The sequence below is a fragment of the Nycticebus coucang genome, chromosome 7 (assembly GCF_027406575.1).
Source record: "Nycticebus coucang isolate mNycCou1 chromosome 7, mNycCou1.pri, whole genome shotgun sequence".
NCBI classification, from domain to species: domain Eukaryota; kingdom Metazoa; phylum Chordata; class Mammalia; order Primates; family Lorisidae; genus Nycticebus; species Nycticebus coucang.
In genome coordinates, this window is record NC_069786.1 from 71,219,826 (window position 1) to 71,241,351 (window position 21,526).

The following is a 21,526-nucleotide window of genomic DNA, read 5'->3' on the forward strand; positions in this document are numbered from 1 at the left end:
AACTACAACCAAAAAATAGCTGGGCCTTGTGGTGGGCGCCTGTAGTCCCAGCTACTTGGGAGGCTGAGGCAAGAGAATTGCTTAAGCCCAGGAGTTGGAGCTTGCTGTGAGCTGTGATGTCACAGCACTCACTCTTTTGGGGCCTCCTTTAGGTTACTACAACTAGTCAAAAATGTTCAGACCTAAACATTATATCGCAATAATTAGATTCTTTGAACAAGAAGTTATAGACGTCTGTGATGGCCAGGGTGATAGCTTGAGGCTCTGTCTAAAAAAAAAAAAAAAAAAAAAAAAAAACCAAAAACCACATACAAGGAAAACAGAGAACTTTCTCAAAGGAAAGAGGACTACAGCTTTTTTCTTACTATGAATTTGGGAAGGAACCCAAAGCCATTCTAAAGTTAATAAACAAACTACACCCAGAACAAGGATCCCTTCCTGTTGAGTGGGTGAAAGAGAGGTGTAAATCTATCAAGAAGGTGCTAAACAATCTGCTGCTTATATAAACGCTGCTATTTCTGGAGGGAAATTTTACAGTAAAGATGACCTTTTACCAAATATTGCTGGTAAATAAGGACAAGGTGCAGTAACTTAGAAATTATCAAGGAAAATGTTTCAGTTGGCTGAGATGTAAAATTTAAGAATGTAAATTAGGTCATCAGCAAACCTATAGCATTTAGTGTATTTTTCCCTGAATGGTTTTAGAATCTAAGAAAATACAGGACAATAGGGCTGATTCGTTTAAGTTGCTGATGCAGCGGCACACGTAAAAGGAGACACACTAACAAGGGCATCAGTGGCCATCACAGATGTCTGTAACTTCTTGTTCAAAGAATCTAATTATTGCAATATAATGTTTAGGTCTGAACATTTTTGACTAGTAGTAATAACCTGAAGGAAGCCCCAAAAGAATGGAGGACTAATTTATAAGGCTATATAAAAATAATTATGTCCTCTTAACTTATAGGGACATGGCTGTGCCTCTCTAATCCCTGAGGGGTACAAATATTAGGGAAAAAGAGAAAAGGCTCCAAATGAAAAGGAAAATACTATGTGGAGCAAAAAGTACAGGATGGAAATTATAGATCCTAATATTTAAGCATGAAGAGGAGGCAGAGCAAGACATCCGGACAGAAACCTTCAGCAACTGTCCCTCTGCATCAATACCAAATCCACAACACTCAAAGCCAACCAGCACCTTCAGAAGAACCAAAAAATCAGGCGAGTGATTCATACTACCTGGTTTTAACATTATATTAATGAAAGAGGCACTGAAGAGGACAGAAAGAACAGTCTTGCATTGCCTACACCACCCCTCCCCCAAGCCATACCAGAAGGCTGAGTGGAGAGAAAATCTGTGTGTCCACAGGAGGGAGAGTGAAACAATTGTGGCACTTTGCATTGAAACTCAGGGCCGTCCTGGCCCAGGGGAACACAGCACAAGGAAGAATTCTGCCGGTTCCCACAGAGGGAACATTTAGACCAGCCCAGCAAGAGAGAAATCTTGTGCCCCCAAATCAGTTCCAGTCAACTCTACCATAGGCAGAAGAATAACAACCTGGTGCTTGGACTAAATTTGAAAGATAGGCCACAAGGGCTATAGTACTTGGGTAATTTCTGTGGCTGTGCACATGACTCTTGAGAAACCACTGGTGGTGGCCAAGCCAGTACCTATGTTACCCTACTTCTCCCTAACTGAAGGTAATGTGGCTCAGGGAGTCTTCTTCCATTTGGGGAAAGGAAGGGAAAGAGTTCAGAGGATTCTGTTTTGCAACTTGGGTACCAGTTCAGCCAACAGTAAAATAAATTATCAAGCAGACTCCTGAAGCCATAAAGACCCCAGGCCTTAGTTTGTGGATGACATTTCTGGACCCACCCTAGGCCAAAAGGAAACATGTGGTCTTGAATTCAGGGAAGGACACAGTTGTGGCAGGATTCACCATCTGCTCACTAAAGATCCCTTGGCCGCTGAATAAACATCAGAGGTAGCCAGGCAACAGTAAGCACAGGCTTTGGGTGAGACTAGGCTGGCTTCAGGGCTCACGTGGTACTGGTGGGCCACAGAATAGTATCCATGTCACTTCTCCCCAAACTCCAGCAACTTAGCACAGAGAGTGAGAGACTCTGCCTGATAATCTAGGCAATTCTCCCATGACTTACCCAAATCCACCAAGAGCCACTGGGCTCGGGGTACACTCAGTGCTGATACAGCTGTTGTGACCAAAGACTTAGATCACAACACCCAATTCCTTTTGTTCCTTTTTTATATCTGAAAGCCTTCTCAAGAACGGCAGGTTCAAACAAGCCTAGACTGTGAAAATTAAAGTAGGAACCTATTCTTCAATTTCTAAATACTGAAAAAGCATCAGGAACATCAAGGAAAACACGAACTAAATAAGGTACCTACAGTGACAGAAATGTGAACCGTTTAGACAAAGAATTCAAAATAGCTGTGCTGAAGGAAGCTCAATGAACTCAAGACAACAAAGAGAAGGAATTCAGAAGCCTATCAAAGAAATTTAACAGAGAGACTGAAATAACAAAAAACAAAATTCAAGCAGAAATTTTGGAGCTTAATATAATTCAATTGGAAAATGTATCAGAATCTTTTAAAAGAAGAAATGACCAAGCAGAAGAAAGAATAAGTGAGCCTGAAGATAGGCTATTTGAAAATACACAAGGTGGGTGGGGGGGAAGAGTAAAGAAGAATGAAGCATGCCTACAAGATCTAGGAAATATCCTCAAAGGGAAAATGTAAGTTATTGCCCCAAAGAGAAGGTAGAGGCAGAGACTGGGGTCAAAAGTTTATTTTAAGAAATAGTAACAGAGATTTTCTAAACCTAGAGAAGGATCACTATTCAGGTATGAGAATATCATAGTACACCAAGCAGATTTTAACCTAAATGACCCTATCTTAAGGCATTTACTAATCAAGCTGCCAAAGGTCATGGATAAAGAAAAGGTCCTAGAGAGGAAAGAAAAAAGAAAAAAGAATACACGTAAGGGTACTCTGATACATCTTGCATCAGGCTTCTCAGTGGAAACCTGGCCAGGAGAGAGATGAATCACATAGAATGCTGAAGGAAAATAAACCTTAACCCTAGAATATTGTATCCCACAAAAATATTCTTCAAACATGGAGAAAATATTCTTTCAAACAGGAGAAATAAAGATTTTCCCAAACAAAAGCTGAGGGATTTCATCAACACCATACCTGTCGTACAAGAAATATTAAAAAGAGTTCTTCAATTTTGAAGAAAAGGACATTAATGAATGATAAGAAATCATCTGCAGGTATACACCTCACTGGTAACAGTAAGTACATAAATACAGAATACCCTATTGCTGTAACTGCAGAGGGTACATAAACAACTTATATCTTAAGTAGAAAGACTAAAAGACAAATCTACCAAAAGTAACTACAACAATTTTTTGAGAGACATAGTATAAAAAGATATGCATGGAACAACAAAAAGTAAAAAGCATGGGGCATGGAGTTCAAGGGTAGATTTCTGGTGGATTTCCTCTTTGTTTATTTGTAAGCAGAGTTGTCATATGTTTAAAATAATTGGTTATGTTTTTTTTGCAAGCCTCATGGTAATCTCAAATAAAAAAACCTACAACAAACACACAAAGAATAAAAGGCAAGAAATTAAAACACAATACCAGATAAAATCAATTTTAACAAAGGTAGAGAGGAAGAAAGTAAGAGAAGACCACAAAACAACCAGAAATCAAATAGTAACATGTCAGTAGTACATCCTTCCCTATCAATAACACCGAATCTAAGACTAAGCTCTACAATCAAAAGACATAAAGTGAATGAATGGATTAAAAAAAAAAAAAAAAAGAGCTAACTATATGTTATCTTTAAGAAACCCACTTCACCTAAAAGGCACACATAGACTGAAATAAAGGGATGGAAAAAAGATACTCTACACAAATGGAAACCAAAAAGGAGCAGGATTAGCTATACTTCTATCAGATAAAACAGATTTCAAGACAAAAACTATAAAAAGAGACAAAGAAGGTCATTACATGAAAGTCACTATAAACATTTTGAGATTGTATTATGGTCCATTATTTCACTTCCAAGAAACCTAGTTGACAGTGTCCTTTCTCATTCACTTGTGCAAGTTCAACTTGCTTGACTTATTAGTGTTGCTGGGAAGGCTTCATGCAGATTTTACGTTTCTTGATTTTTTTTTTTTTTTGAGACAGAGTCTCAAGCTGTCGCCCTGGGTAGAGTGCCGTGGCATCACAGCTCACAGCAACCTCCAACTCTTGGGCTTAAGTGATTCTCTTGCTTTAGCCTCCCAAGTAGCTGGGACTAAAGGTGCCCACCAAAACGCCTGGCTATTTTTTGGTTGTAGTTGTCATTGTTGTTTGGCAGGCCGGGGCTGGATTTGAACCCACCTGCTTTGGTGTATGTAGCTAGTGCCTTAGCCTCTTGAGCTACAGGTGCCGAGCCCATTTCTTGATTTTTTATATATCTCAAAACTTTCATAATGGCTCACATATAATGATACAGGGGTTAATTCAGCAAGAAGATATAACAATTTTAAATACACCCAACAGGGGCTGGGTGTGGTAGTTCTCTCCTGTAATCCTAGCACTCTGGAAGGCCGAGGTGGGTGGACTGCCTGAACTCAGGAGTTTGATACCAGCCTGAGCAACAGCCAGACCCCATCTCTACTAAAAATAGAAAATAACCCAGCCGGGTATTGTGGCAGATGCCTGTAGTCCCAGCTACTTGGGAGACTGAGGCAAGAGGATTGCTTGAACCCAAGAGTTTGAGGTTGCTGTGAGCTATGATGCCATGGCATTCTACCCAGGGCAACAATGCGAGGTTCTGTCTTCCCCCACAAAAAATAAACAAAACAAAGTAAAATAAAAAATAAATACATACACACATACACTCAACGCTAGAGCACCAAGCTATATAAAGCAAATATTATCAGAGCTAAAGAAGAGAGCGATGGACTCCAATACAAAAGCCATTACAAAAACTCCAATACAAAAACCTCACCATTCCACTTTCCTCTCTAGACAGATCATGTGAACAGACAATCAACAAAGAAATATTGAATTTACTCTGCACTATAGACCAAATGGACCTAACAGATGTATATTTTTTCTTTTTCTAACAGATATTTTTAGAAAGTTCATCCAACAGCTGCAGAATATACATTCTTCTCCTTAGCTCATGGATCATTCTCAAGGATAGACCATATGTTAGGCCACAAAAAAAGTCTTAAAAACTTCAAAAAAAGCTGAAGTCATATCAGGCATTTTCTCTGAGCACAATGGAATAAAACTAGAAATCAGTAACAAAAGGAATACTGTAAAATATAATCACAGAGATCTAATATAAGGATTTATACAACTGGAGAGGTGATTCTTTCAGAGTTGCCCACAAAGTTTGTGAACAACATGGCCTAGGCCATATTAATTGCTTGATAGTCTCCTCTTACTTTATACCCCCAAATGGCGTTATCCTCCTCAAGCTACCAGAGTTGATTCCTGTTTCAAAAGGTTAAATGGATGGAAATTTTGCCACCAGTGATCATTTTCCTACCAAAATACTAAAGACTCTGAAATAGTGAAAGAATTTCTAATAGCTTCCTTTCCAAACCTCAAATCAGTAATTTAAATGATTTTATTTGTTTAAATGGCCCACATACAAGAAATCTTCCAAAATTGCAGCTGGCTTGGAAAATTACGAGTTGGTCTTCTGTTGGCCTGTTCCTTTGAGATGAGAAACTGGTGTTTATCTTCCATCTTCCTTTTTTCCATCTGGTTTTCCCTAATGGGTTTCAATTACTAACCTTTTCTGTGGGCGATAAGATGGAAGGACAGATGAAATTCACACAAATAATTTCCTGGGTTTCATTAGGATTTTGTTTGATCATTACAGCATGGGATTCCCTGGTGGGGTCTAAATGGTCCCAAAACACAACGACAGCCATGAGCTTGGGAAGATAGCACTTGCCACTGTGGCTTCTTTGAACGTATCCTAAAACTATTTCATAACATAAAGACACTTTTAAAAATAAACCTCAGATGATTTAACTGTGGAATGAAGCATGGCTCTGCCTACCTCATGGGGAAGTTGTAAGGATTCTGAGTTCTTAAAGGGAAATATATATAGTAGCAAATCAAGCTGAATTATAATTTTCATTTTTAGTTTTAGGACTTATTTCTAATAGGCCTTTGGATTTGGCTGAACTCATAAAATATACTCATTTATTCACTTACTTGGTCAGTTAACAATTGTTTATATAAAGCTCATGGTGCTGAATTGGAAGCAGAACAATACTAAGAGCTTAAAGCCCTGACACTGGGGTGGAATGCTAGAATGTCATATTAATTTCTCATCTACAATTCTGAAAAAGACTATTTTCTTATCTATAAAAGTATTTTCTGTGATCTGAAAACTCAATTCTAAATGAGTCTAACTTAATATTTACTGAGCTCCTGTGATATCATACAGATGATACAGGTAGCTTGCCTTTTACTCTCAAGATGCTAAGCATTATTAAACAGGTAAAAATAATGAAACATTAAAATGTAAGTTCTTTGAAGTATGGCTTAAATTTTGGGTATCTTTTCTTCTTTCCAGAGCCCAGCCTGTTTCCTTGCAAAAAGGAAGCATGTAATAAATGCTGAATTAAATACAGTTTTGACATTTGACAGGAGATTAGTTAGGTCGGGAGACTAAAGAAATAATGGGAACGTTATTCCTGTCTTGCTCTTAAAACTTGTTGAAATTCCAATGTAACTTTTGAACATCGAGAAGAAATTGTTTATTGAGATGATTCATGGAAGACTATTAAGAAAATGAAGTATGAAGATACTAAGGTCAAAGCAAAGAGAGGGTTTTCCTGCTGAGAGTCAAGAAAATAGATAAACTTAGGAGAAATCGGAGATAACTTAATGGGCTGAACATGGAGTGCAGGTTCAATAAATGTTCACTGGCAGGCACTTTATACTAAAATGTAAATGTAACAAGAAAATAATACATTTCGTTATTAACAGTCATTAGAACATTAATGAACAAAGATGCATGCTTCCTGATTAGAGATAAATACAACTATCATTGTATTATTAACAGAGAAACTCTACTTTCTTGATGAAGCAATTAGGAGCCTTTTGATGTTATCTTGTGAACTTAAAAGGGCAGTTCAAGCATTAAAAAGATGGATCTTAAAGAGAAACCTGAAGATGCTGCTTGTAGTAAAAGCTAAAAGAACAGTACTCAGACAAGCGAAGGAGCATCTGGTTGGTGGCCGCTCTGATCCCAGACAGCAGTGAGTCTTCATTCTTTACAAGGAAGGCTACATTATGCAATCTCACTGATACTCATACCCACCAGTGCAACGGCATCTATAATCCACATTTTAGAGAAGGGGGTAAACTAAGACTTAGGAAGATTAAGAGCTTGCTCAAGACCACACAGACTAAAGAACGTATACACCGAACATATAGGCTTTTTTATTTTTTAACTTTACTTGATTTCTTAAGGAGAATGTTAACAGAGGATAAGCCCACTATGAGAGTTCTGTGCAGAAATTGTAGTCTTCCTCATAAATTACTAACTGGCTTTTTAATGCACATCAGTGGACCCTGGCTCTTTTGGCAATTCTTTAAGGGCCTGTTCGTCACTGAAACAACTGATCTTAACCTTCAATGAGCTATTGGGGAAACCTGAGTATGTAAACTTGACTGGGGGAAGAGAAGAAGAAAGTGGATAAAGGGCTAAGGAAAAGAAAAGATGAACACAGCTTGAGCACGAATGGGGAATGACAAAAAAAGCCCAAAATACTCAGAAGGCACAAAAATCATGAAATCAACACAGTTTTCTGCAGACTGCTTCTGCCACCCAATCCTCTGGTATTGTTGCTTTTATTTATAATTAAGTTTAGGTGTGGCCTTCTTACTGATTTTTACATTGAAATTATGTAGTGGATACAGATAATATTATACATTTTTAAAAGTAAAGTAAAAACATTTTGCTTTGTGAAAGACTAAGCCAATTAACAAACCAGACTGGCATTGCCCCTTTTGCTATTCCAGGGGACAAAGACTCCTGTCATTTTGTACAGGTACCCAGAGAATTCCAGTAGTTATGGCAGTTTTGGGCAGACACCAGTTACATTTCAATTTTAAATTTCACAAACCTTTTCAATATATATGCAGTCTGGTGATCCCAAAGAAGTCTTTAAAAATGGGATTTAAATATGAAAGGAATTCCTTTAAAATAAATTAATAGGACAATACATTAAGCATTGCATTCATTTCAAACTACAGGGGAAGAAAAAATATGTACACACATAGACACCCATAGTTATAGCATGAAGTTCTATAAAACCAAAAAGTTCATTTTGCACACCCTTGCCATCCCAGGCATCCTTACATGAGAGACAGATTTAGAACTCAGATAATTAAATCTAGAAGTAAAGAGAGTCTGCCTAGATTCAGAGTTCTGGCCCAGAGTATTGCTTCTGACATGCAAATATCACATATATATATAAAACATAAACTACCAAATATAGTTTGATATATATATATTTGAACTATCATATCTGATACATATATTTGATAGAATATATTATTTACATATATATTTGATAGTTTATATTATTAATAGTTATATGAGACATTTCTAAAGCATGGTTTTAGAAGATTAAAATTATATTATGTACTATTAAATGTAAAATTGTCATAAAAACTATTGTATTCACCCTTAGGGCCAGTATCTGTTGAAGTAAACATATTCACTACTTGGAATAAGAAACTATTCAAATATAGCTCCAAGATGAATAAAAAGAAATAACTAATAAAAGTTGGGCTCTTGGCCAGTACGGATGGCTAAATTAAACCATTTTAGAAGAGAAGGAAGTCTGGCTTCTCAACATACTATAATTTCATGATTAAATGTATCTCAATGTTTAAAAAAAAAACTTAAGTTTCCAATTGATAGGTCAAGCTGAGAAGCAATTTAAACAGTTAATGAGAAAAATTACATAGCTATCACTTGGAAAAAATATTTCCTCCCACGACAGGCCTCCAGACTTCCTGTGGCAAACACCTTCATTGCCACAAAACCATCTGGCATCTTTCACAAAGCTCAGATGCATAACTTACACCTTAAGGATTAACAAAAAACAAACGAATAAATAAAAACACCTGGATTTTTCATCTTTCAATTTTAAAACAAATACTATATGCCTTAAGAGATTATTTGTTTTAAAATTTCCCAAAGTGGGTTTCATTAAACATTACTTTTCAAAAATTGTTAATAATGGTAGGTTAATCCCAGTAAGTTTGGGAGAACTTTTGGAGAGTCATAATCACATTAGGTCATTAATGACAGTTAAAAGGCCTGTCTTTAAAAAGAAACAGGCTTTAAAACAACTTTACTTTCATCAAACCTATTTGACCATAGAATCCTTTTCTCAGTATTTCTTAAAATCCTCGGAAATTAATATTTTTGTAGAAAAACTCCTTATCTTGTATGAAGAAACTCAAGTCTAGGCAGACTAGGTGATTGTCCCAAGGTCATACAATTGTGGGTGGGTAAGTTGGGTGTTCTGCTCAGTACCATGTTCTCTCTCCTATAACACCTATTACATTCCTTGAAGGAGCAGACTACCCCATCTTGGAGACCACCTAGTATAAAATCTTCCTAAAAGCATGGGGAAATAGTCTCAGAAAAGTGAATCAGTTCGCCTGAAGTGACACAAAATCCATTCTCATAGTAGAAGCAGAATCTAGCTCTCAACTCCAACACTAGTCTCTTTTCTGTAACAGCACACTAATTCCTCCAAAGCCAACACTACTTGCCTTTAAGGTAAATGAGTCATGGACCTGCTGTTAAGGATCCATTAAATATTTATTAAAACATACTTGTGTCATAGGCATTTTAAATCAATGAAATATGATTGTCTTTACTTACAAATGTCATCCACTGTGACAGGGAATCAATGTTTCAAGCTGTTGAACAGGTCATCAACCCTGTCCTGTTGGATGACACCTGTAAATAAAACAAATCTATTTTTGAGTGAGTAGATTCTAAGCCAACTAGATTTAAGATACATGCAGTTTAAAGTGAAGAGTTACTTTTAAATGATTCTTAATTATGTACTACTGGAAAGAGATACTTCCCAGTGCCAGCTATTTCACTTGAAGAGCTATCACTGGCCATCAGCAGAGGACCATCCAGGATATTCAACATGTAATGTTGATAGAATATATAGGGATCATGGCCCCTAGAGCTGAAAGGGTCCTCTAGGCATTATCTACCTCAGTTTCTTGCTTTTGTGAATACTATTTCCACTTTGTAGGAGGGACAACCAAGATCTTGTGAAGTTAAAATGACTAGCCTAATGTTACATAGCTAAGCGTCTTTAACTAAAGTTGCTTGATGTTGAGAAGTAAACACAGAACGCATTAGCAAAGGTTACCATTAGGGTGACCAACTTGGAAAGACACACATGTACATATTTTTAAATAATTCACAAATGTTGACTTGGAATATTCTAGCACATCTGAAAAGAATATAATGTCAACATTAGATATTTAAATGCAAGCATTACTGAAAAATGCCATGGATGGAAAAATCAACCGACAGTGAGAAAATGCGAACTAGACAATGAAAAGAACAACATTAAATACAGCATGTCTTTAGGATTTTAAATTCTGGCTACTTCCAAACAAGATTTTCGATTCCTAGCAAATATGAGCATATGGAAATACATTTTTTCTGGTTTTTCTACAGTCTATACTTGGAAATACTGGTTTCTTTGTAGTTACAAAATGCTAACGTAAGATCTGCCAGAAAGTAAAATTTGGACTGGACAATAAACACTTTAAATTTCCATCCTGCATCTAAATACACCCAGATAAGTGGAAAGATTTTAGGATGTTAACTTGAGGTAATACTGCTGTTATATATAATCATTGCCACCAAGCACATATGTTGTGCCTACTGTGTGCAAGCACTGTTCAAGTATTTTATACATACTACCCTACTCCATCTTCACAACTACTTGACTTGGTTATTATTGTAATTTTACAAATACAGCAATCAAAACACAAAGAAATTAAGTAACTTGCACACAAATCTATTTGGTGACAGAATCCAAGCTCAAAACCTACTGCATTTCTTTAATCGAGCAACCAAAGAGTCTTGAAAATATAAAAACGAATTTTAACATGATTCTAATTAGACTATATAAAATTTCCTCAATTAAATCTCACATAAGATAAAATATCAGGAAAATCTTTTACTTTTTTCTTTAAGGAGGCTGGGGACAACTTTCAAAAGTAAAATAAACTTAATGCTAAGAAATTAAAACTTTTTTTTTTTAGAGACAGAGTCTTACTTTGTTGCCCTCGGTAGAGTGCCGTGGCATCACAGCTGACAGCAACCTCCAGTTCTTGGGCTTACGCGATTCTCTTGCCCTTACCTCAGCCTCCTGAGTAGCTGGGACCACAGGCACCCGCCACAATGCCTGGCTATTTTTTGTTGAAGTTTGGCCAGGGCTGAGTTCAAACCCGCCACCCTCGGTATATGGGGCCAGTGCCCTACTCAGTGAGCCACAGGTGCCACCCCAAAGTTAAAACTTTCAAAGACAATCTAAAATATATCATAATTAAAATATAACTGAAAAAAATAATTATAAAGGACAACTTGCCTTTCATAATTAAAGAAAGTTTTCCTGATTCAATTATTTAATAGTTCACAAAGAAACAAATCCTCCTCCTACTCAAGAATGACTGATTCCCCAAAAATATATTTTTAATATGTTTTATAATGTGAATTATCTTTAAGGAAAACAAAAAAGTAATTCTGATAGATAATGTGGCCCCTTCAATTACTCATGAAATAAGTAAAAGTTCCTTGTCCATTAAGTTATGCTTCTCACCAATCCCCTGACTTTTTTCACTAGGGCCATTTTTCCAACATTTTTAAAAACTATGAAACTGATAAAATAGAAAACAATCAGGAGTACAAAAGTATACCTGACATTTTAACTGAACAAGAATTAAATATATGCAAAGCTTAGCACCACTGAAATTAGACATTAAGAAAAATGCATATACTTTTCAAAGCACTGTAGAAAAAGCAATCTCTTTTGGCTTTCTTAAAAGAACCCCAAACAGAAAAAGATAAAGTGTGGTTTCACGGTAGCTTACCCTTTTCTCTGACACCCCATCCTGGCCTGCTGGCTCTCTCTCGTCATGTGTCTCTTTCAGGACTGGCATATGTTTTTTGTATGCTGGCTCTCTGTTTAAGGTTGTGTATCCTATGTGCTCATAAATTGGGTTTATCGTCATCTTGGCAATGTATTCTGCTGCCTTGGTTTCAATATAGAGAGTAATCAAGCCATCAGTCACCAGATCGTGGATGGACTCAAAGCGTTTCTCCCCAACAAAGTGTTTTCCATCGTAGTAGAGCCTGAAGTTTCTGGTTTGACTTCCAAATCTGCCTCAATGAAATGGGAAAGATGTTTTTAAGAAAAATAAGCAAGTGAATTCTTTCTGAAAGGAAAAAAAAAAAACCCTACTGCTTTGTTTGTGTTTGTCTTCCTTGTTCGTTTAAATAAGCTATGGGTAATCTCTGTGAATCATTTGGAACATATAAAATTAAACTTTTGAACATAAAGAATGAACTTGAATTAACCAGGGATAGACAGCAAAAGGCATACCTACCCTAGAAGAAAGAATTTGTTCCTATTTATCTTTTTAAGCCACTTCATTATGCCTGGAGGAAAATAAACCTCACACTCTGTTATGCCAGGTTAATATTATTTAGTATTCACGTGGCCATGCCATACTACATGATATTTCTATGTTCACAGTCAAGTTGATGAATAAAAATACACAATGTACTTCAGACCTCAGCATTCATGCCTTTTAATATGAAAGCTCCACTGAATATGATGCCAGCAATCATTTAAAGTAGAGCTGACCCCAGAATCTGAGCCATAGCACAGAAACACACTTTGGCTATTTCTGGCCACAGGCTAAGACCATGTTCTTCCCTTTCTACAGTCATTCTGCTGTGTCTGCTGCTTAAGCCTGTTCAAGAAACATTTGCAATATACAGGGCATACAAGTCATACACTATCACCCTATAGAAGTTCTGGTTTCAGTTTAAAATCATGTTTTGACGCCACGCTTTAACAACTGGAGAAGAGTAGTTTTCTTTTATGATTATTTTGGTATTTTGGTTCCTGCAGCAAATCTCAGAAAAGGATCCAAGTTAACACGATCACCATCAGTGTCTTTGCAGGAAGACAGATAAAGGCAAGCAAATTCACTGACTTTAATCAAAAGGCACCAAGATCTGCCAGTAGCACAGTCTCCTAAAGGCAACCCTGAGTAAGGCTAATTAAAAAATAAACACGACAGGAAGAATTTAATTTCATTTTTGAAAGTACACAGAACAGAGATGAACTAAAATACTAAAATAATCATTGCTTAAGTCAAGTGTTAAATGGGACTAAAAAGTTGTTATACAACAATATTATTCTGATATAGGTTATATTCCAAATGGAAAGGAGTTAGAAACATCTTAATGTGCTCTTAAAAAAGGAAACAATATTTTTTTATAATGGCCTGAGGTATCTCTGTTTCTATGGCTCAAATGAAACTTTAATAATTATTTAATCTAGAATCCAACATACTATTCATTTGGCCATTCCAATGTATATGTATAATTTATCCATCTTTAGGTTCTTTAAAAGCAATCAAATTTTACACTAAAGTAAATTATCTATAACTGTCCTTTCCTGTTCTCCATTTTCCTCTAATGTTGAAGACATATTTCTCCCAGGTAAGTCTAAAAATTAGGAAAGTAAAACTCCTACTTTGAAGTTTAAATATATAATAGTTTTTCAATTTAATATACTGCTTTTATCATTTCCTTTTTTCTGGTATAAATTATCTCTTTATTACAAATAAACATCGAAGGTCATTTCACAATTTTTATAAGGCTATGAACAATAAACACACAAAGTATTGTTTATCATTAAGTTCCTTTATTTTTCAGTTGTATCATAGGCATTTCAGGGGGGCTCAGATCGCTTTACTCCTGCTGGTGCTTATGATTCTATGGCAGGCATTTCTACTCTGGATATGGCTTTTAAAGACAATTCAAGCAATGGTGTTGAAATCTGAGTAGAGGGACATGATGGGAAGATGGCTGAAAGGCCTCACAGGGCTGAGAATGGTTTGATTGAAAGAGTAGAAGTCTAGGTTCGATTCCTAGCACTTCACAAAGGGGAAGGAGAGGAGAGGATTCAAGGAGAGGATTTCTGGCTACCCGTAGGGTATCATCCAAAAAAAGATCATTTGTCCTTTTCTCTTTCTCAATATAGTGATTTTAAGAGATGATTTCCAGTTCCTCCACAGCCTTCCAGTCCAATCAAACTTTCAGATATGAAGGAGCTGATCAGAAAACTAAACTACTCATAATGTGATTTGATTAAAATTGAGCCCCAAAGGACAAGAAAATGAATTTCTATTTTGGAATTATGATTGATTTTTCAAAGAAATATTACATTATTTTTACTGACAGAACTGCCAAGGTTTCCTTGTCTAATCTGAACTATTCTCTTTTACTTAGGAAGTTATATAACAACACAGACCATCAGAGATTCTCCGCTTTCTTGATCTGATCTGAAAGGCATGTTGTACTTTGAGGGATGAGAAACAGAAAAAGGTCAGAAAATCTTTGAGACAGGTGGAGGATGGATATGTCTATTTTACATAAGAAGAGCCATAAAAAGGAAGATGTTAAATCTAAAGGCAAAGAAAGAATCCTTCCTTATAAAAACTTACTGCTGGCAGATAATCATTTATTCAAGGAATAATTAACAAAACACCCAGGAACTCTGTTAAGTATTAGGTAGTTCATAATAAAGTTCCTGTCCCCTTGGAACCTCAACGGAAAATAGATGAACCTAAAAATAGGTCAATACAAAGACATGAAATGCTAAATTTTAAAAAGTTTACCTTCAAATTGATTTTTTAAATGACTATGAAAATGTATATAATCTTTCACTTACATAGAAAGTTATATTTCTGTAAAGTGATTCATAAAACCAAGTGACTCTAATTATCTTTCTCATACTATAAAAACCAAGAACTTCACTGCCTAATAAGATCTCAGAGCACGACAGTTAAGCTTACATAAGAGCTCAGAGGTACCACTTATGTCCAAGTGTAAAAGCACTCTCATAGTCTTGAAATAGGGTTTGGCCAGGGGCAGGAAAAGTGTGGGTCCTAAGTGTTTAACAGAAAACATAGGCTTTGGCATGAGACAGATGTAAGATGTAAATCCTGAGTCTGCTACTTCCAAGCTGTGTGACTTTGGGAAAATCACTCGTCAGATTCTGGATCGAAAAAATAGAAATAACATTACCCTACCCCATATGATCACGAAGATATTTAAGTCAAAGCTAAATATATAATAGGCTCAATGAAGGGTAGCTTCTCTTCTTCTCTGTTAGCAAAGAATGACAGAATGAGTTACCAAACAATCAAGTAAAACAGAAAAGCTATTCAACAGATACGTGTGGGAGATGACTAAAAAATAACTGGCAACATTGGCTGGATATGACTGACTTATTTTGCAACCAACAAAAGGCAAGGAGGAACTCTTTGTGAAATTTTTCTTCTGGACATCCCTGAGTAAGTTCATATATACACTTGGTTAAACAGAATGAGACTGTAACAGACTGCAAGGTGTGGGGGAGAAGGAGCAAGTGAAGAAGGTCTTTCCACTGTGCCCTGGATTCAAAGGAGAAAGGTCAGGAGATATATTCATATTGAAGCAGGACATGTTAAATGGATCTAGTGACACTATTAGACTCCAAACTACAGAGTACCAAATTATAAAAACTATTCAGCTAAGTCATTCCTCCTCTACTTTTTACAGAATTTTCTCTCCATCTTTTCCTATAGCTTCTGACCTTAATAGCTACTTACTCCCTTGTGAATGTGCTTGAAACTGTACAAGCGCAATTCTCACCTGGATAGAGTTCAACAAGATGAAAATTCATTTTCTCCAAAGTGGTACTGTAGTAAACAAATAGAAATGAAAGACAGGGACAATATGCTTTAAACTGCTACTATTTTACATAATTGCCACTTTCTAGAAAGAGTGTCTTTTTCTACAGTGATTGTAGGTTTTGGGGTTTTATATTTTTAAAAGTTGTTTAATGCTGTGCCCAGTTTCATTGAGATGAATTTCAAAATATACAATTCTGACATCTAGCTTTTAAACAATGAAAATATCATCCTGCTTTCAAGTCAGTGAATCATATTGATAAAAAATTTAATCTAAAAGAACAAAATGATGAAAGTATGTACAAAGAATAGCCTTTGGAATTTTACTTTACTTTTTTCTAAAACCAAGAGTTTAGTTCTGATTTGAGGCTGAAGTTATGGAAGTATCTCTTCAAAGGGAAGCTAACAGATGCCTTCTGTTAACAGACAGAAAACAAAACATATACAACACTTGTCTAAGCTGTTAGAAGTATTTCCAGTAGCCAAAAAGAAAACCAGCTTTATTTATCATAAATGTATGTGTGCTGTTTATCAGAATCAAAGAAGCTAATCTAATGGTAAAATAAAAATATTTCATAAATTCTTCCAATCATAAATATGCCCTTGGAAGGAAAGTTAAAACAGAAATAAGAATAGAATGAAGCATTCAATTAAATACTAAAAGATAAATTTAGATGGATTCTATGAATTAAGAGACACTAAGGAAGAGAGAGCATAGTTCTACATGACTATGCTTTCTCCATCTAAATCTTTGTTGGGCTGTAACTTTTGTCTATCTTATTATACAAATGTAGATAGAAAATGGGGCAAAGTATTAAAATATGTCAACTCATGATATTTAATTGGCCGAATAAATAATTTTCAGTGAAGAAATAATCCAATTTGCCTAACTAAACTACCAAAGATGGCACCAAAAAGCCATCTTCCGGAAAGTGTCAATTATAGAGAAGGATTAGCTCAAAGTTTTTTTTTTTTTTTTTTGCAGTTTCTGGCTGGGGCTGGGTTTGAACCCACCACCTCCAGCATACAGGGCCGGTGCCCTACTCCTTTGAGCCACAGGCGTCGCCCTAGCTCAAAGTTTGTTTAGGAAGCAGTTAGACTTATTCCTCCTACCTTCCTCTGATCCTGTCCCTAGTGTTACCCCTTCCCCACTATGGCAGACAAGTTCTGCTCTCCAGATAGGATAAAACAGTGAGGGTGTGAAATGAGGAAGACCAGGCAGAGTTGAAGGCAAAGGTATCATCCCAAGAACTAAACCTAAATTATAAATACTGAAGATTGAGACCTCCATTTCTTTTCACCACTAGGTTCTGAGAAGGCTTATACTTTTCCTGACAGGAGACCGGAAGATTCTTCTCTGGGAAATCTGGTTAACCCAAGTGAAAAGACTTAAGAAAAGAGACCATCATCCTGTAATTGCCAAGCTCTTAGAACTACCAGTCAGCTTTTTAGCACCACTTAAAGATGTGTATGGGCAGTCAGCCAAGGACCACCTGATATCTGGAGAAAATTTCTCTCATGAAACACAGAGACTGATAAACAGAAAATGAAGACTTGAAGACAATGAAATCATGCACAGAAATGAAAAAATTTTCTGATTATTAGTATGCTAAAAAAATTCCTGTTCCTGCTTTTGAATAGAATTTAACCAAGAACCATTAGAATCCTGGAAAAAAGGGAACACAGAATACTTAGAAAAATAAGTAGAGAGAGGAAGAGAGCAAAAAGAAAAACTTTAAATTAGAAATTAAAGATAAAATTGAGAAAATTCTCAAGAAAAGCAAAAAGATGAAAAGATGGAAAAAAGAAGAGAAAAAAGTAAGGTTGAGAATCAATCCAGATATCTATAGAAGGATGGAGTCGAAGAAATGGAAGGAATCAAAGAGATAATTCAAAACAATTTATTACGACAGAATACAAGTTTATACAATGGACAAAAAAAAGGCCCCTATCAAGATAGTAAACAGGAACAAGTATTCAAAGAATAGTCCAGAAATCACAAATAAATTTTCAGACTGGCAAAATTTAACAAGTCTGACAGTATTAAGTACAAACAAGAATACAGAGCATCTAATATAAGCAGCACCTGGTATATTGCTTAACAAAGAGGTTTTATATTATTTAGTAAAGCTGAATATATATACACACCCTGTAACAGCAACCCAGTGCTTATGTGCACCAAGAGATATATACACAGAAGTGTGACGTATGCATTACTTTTTGAAGTTTAATTGAATTACAGTAACAACGTGTAGCATGATGTTTGTTCAAAAGATGGCATTAATCAAATGAATGTTAGTGTCACCATGTAACAGGCATGAATAAAATAGCTTTTTCTCTTGAATTTGTACACATTTTTTGGCACCCACTGTATATATTTATGACAGCAATGCCCGTAAGTGACTGAACCTGGAAACTATACGAATTCCCAGTAAAATAGAAAAATTATGGTACACATACTGTGACTGTTAATTTTTTGTCTTTGAAAGATTCTTTTACATCATTTTGCCCTCTTGGAATTGTTAATTGTTCACTACTGCCTAGAAGAAGTCCAAACACTTTAGCAAGCTATAAGTCCTTGAGAATAAGTTATTAGCTCTATTTATGTTAAAGCACCAGGGACTGACATAGTACTTGTCATATATTATGCTCTAAGTAAGTGGCTGTTGAATAGAATTAAAAGAGTATCATTATTACTTTTCCTTAAATTGGCCAGTGACAAGTAATGATAAAAAGTATTTTTTAAAAGACATGAGAATTACATAGAACTGCCAAAATATAATCAGATTACTAGAGTTTTGTTGGGCATACTTTAAAAAGAAGTGATAATTACCATGATACAATGTTTTGTCATTTGCAGAGATACAATGTTCTGGGTGTGATAACCTATATAATATGAAGCTGCTTCCCATGTCGACAATTGGGAGTATACAAATAATAAGAATGTATTGAATCAATTACAATAATTTGTTACCCATTATTTTTCATCTTACTAAACCAGAGAAACAACCCTACACATTTTGTTTGGCCATTATATAGATTTATGCTTTTACTTACAGAAAAGTTTTATACCCATTCCAATCTTTTAAAAGGCAGAGTAGGCCTAGAAATGATAACTTTTGTACAATTAATAACAGATTTGGCTTATTCAAGAGTTGGTGATCAGTCCTGCTAAAAACTTTTTGCAATTGGGCTACTACATCAGGATAAAACTTCACACAAGTCTACAAAATGATGGAGTTACATGTGTGCAAATTCTTGTAGAGTTTTATACCTGTACAAGTGTGAGTTTGTCTAAGTGTGAGTTTGTAGACAAATACAAATCTACACATTCATACATGTTTTTCTGTTAAATACATAAATTTTTATTTAATCACTTCAGTATAAATTACACCATTCTTAATACCATATATGAATATAATTTAATATTTTTGTTGATGACTTGGGCTCATTTACATATTATTTTAGTGTTTGAATACAGAAATATCCCCAAGACTATAATAATATACTGAGTTGCCTTTCCTTGATCTAAACTGCTCCCAATTATTGAACTTTCAGTTCTTGGATCTAGTTTTATTAAATTTTTAAATGCTCTTTGTGGGTTATCAACTGTGTTCACTTTTCAATTTGCTATGGGTAATCTTGAAAAAGACAAAACTATGTAATATTTTATATTAAAACTGTATTGAACAGACTCAAATGTGGATTACTAAGCAATGCTTTGCAATAAACACAAGGGCTCTGAGACAGCTACTGAGTCACCATAGGCATTTCCATTTATTTCTAGCTTCGGGGCCATATTTTGGAAGCCTGGCATTGCCAACAGTCTGACTTCCAGGTAGGAGGATGCTACAATAGATGAGCAGACACATTCGTAAATTTGGTCAAGCAGGTACTTTTTAATGTCTAGTGTTCTAACAAGTAGCAAAAGATTATATTTTACTCATAAAAATGTCTTACTTTTAAAAAGTCAATTTATTAAGGTATAATTTACATAGAATAATGCATCCATTTAAAGTGCACAATTCAATGACTTTTGACAAATGCCAATGTCACAGTTAAGATTCAGAACATTTCCAACAACTTCAAAGGTTTCCTGATGTCCTTTTGCAGTCTCGTCCCTTGTCCTACTCAATAACTTATCACTATAATTTTCTGTTTCTATAAATGGAATTATAGAACATATATTCTTTTATGTTTGGATACCTACGTTTTTAACATAAATATTTACTTTAAATGAATGAATATTGTTTTCATCAGATTTTAAACTAGACTAGGATTTCTGACTGTGGAAAAACAATAAACTATATTTGTATTTGCTACTTTTTTCCTGGGGTCATGTTTCAATTTGCCTCTTATCTCTCATAAAGACATGAAGCATTGAATATAATCAACGTGTTAGATGAAAAAAGGAATTATCAACATAAAAATGTTTGCCACTTACTGACTTACAATGGTAAAAGGCTTAACATGTAATGTAGAATGTATCTTTGTATGTTTATTTTAATAATACTAATTAATACCTTTTGAGTGTTATCTGCTAGGCACTAGGTGTGCATTATCCCAAATCACCTCTCCAATAACTTTATGAGGCATTATTATTACATCCTTATTTTGTAGATAAGGAAAATGAGCCTTAAGGAGATTAAGTAACCTGCCCAAAGGCACACAAAAATGTAGGAACCACTAAGAGTTTGAATCCAGCACTGTCTGACTGCAAAGCCATATCCTAAATCATTGACCACTTACATTGATTTAAAATCACATGTAGATTTGAAACCCCAGGGCCAAAAAAGATAATCGGCTATATAATAGGCTATAATTAGGCTATATATCTTTTAGAGCAACATAGCAAAAAAAATCATGAGTATTTGTCCACTTAAGAGATCATTATATAATAGTGGTAAATAGAATAAAAAATGGTGTGGTGCCTGTGGCTCAAAGGGGTAGGGCGCTGGCCCCATATGCCAGAGGTGGTGGGTTCAAACCCAGCCTCGGCCAAAAAATGCAAAAAAAAAGAATACAAAATGGCCTTCTGAAGCTTTTTATTTATACAAAGAACTGTAGCACAAGTATTCTGAATCGGAAAATTTACTACTAAATGCAATTCTATTGAATAAGCCTAGAACACATGTGTACCAAGCACCAGAATGAAAGAAGCCCAAATGAATAAGACTTTGCTTTTGCCCTAGAGGACCTCAGTTCACTTTTAAAGACAGACAGACGGGGCAGCGCCTGTGGCTCAGTGAGTAGGGCGCCGGCCCCATATGCCGAGGGTGGCGGGTTCAAACCCAACCCCGGCCAAACTGCAACAAAAAAAATAGCCGGGCGTTGTGGCAGGCGCCTGTCGTCCCAGCTGCTCGGGAGGCTGAGGCAAGAGAATCAGGTAAGCTCAAGAGTTAGAGGTTGCTGTGAGCCGTCTGACGCCACGGCACTCTACCCAGGG

At 35.7% G+C, this 21,526-nt stretch overlaps 1 protein-coding gene across 4 annotated transcripts in view; it reads right to left on the reverse strand.

The window, feature by feature from the left end:
• Nucleotides 1-21,526, reverse strand: part of CHN1 (chimerin 1) — a 223,999-nt gene that overhangs the window by 82,201 nt on the left and 120,272 nt on the right. For 3 of the 4 annotated variants that reach the window (XM_053598107.1, XM_053598105.1, XM_053598108.1), the window contains one exon: nucleotides 12,202-12,490. In XM_053598107.1, the coding sequence (XP_053454082.1) occupies nucleotides 12,202-12,490 (289 nt within the window). Of the gene's footprint in view, nucleotides 1-9,958; nucleotides 10,037-12,201; nucleotides 12,491-21,526 lie in introns of those variants that run through there. The other variant, XM_053598109.1, reaches the window with a different exon arrangement.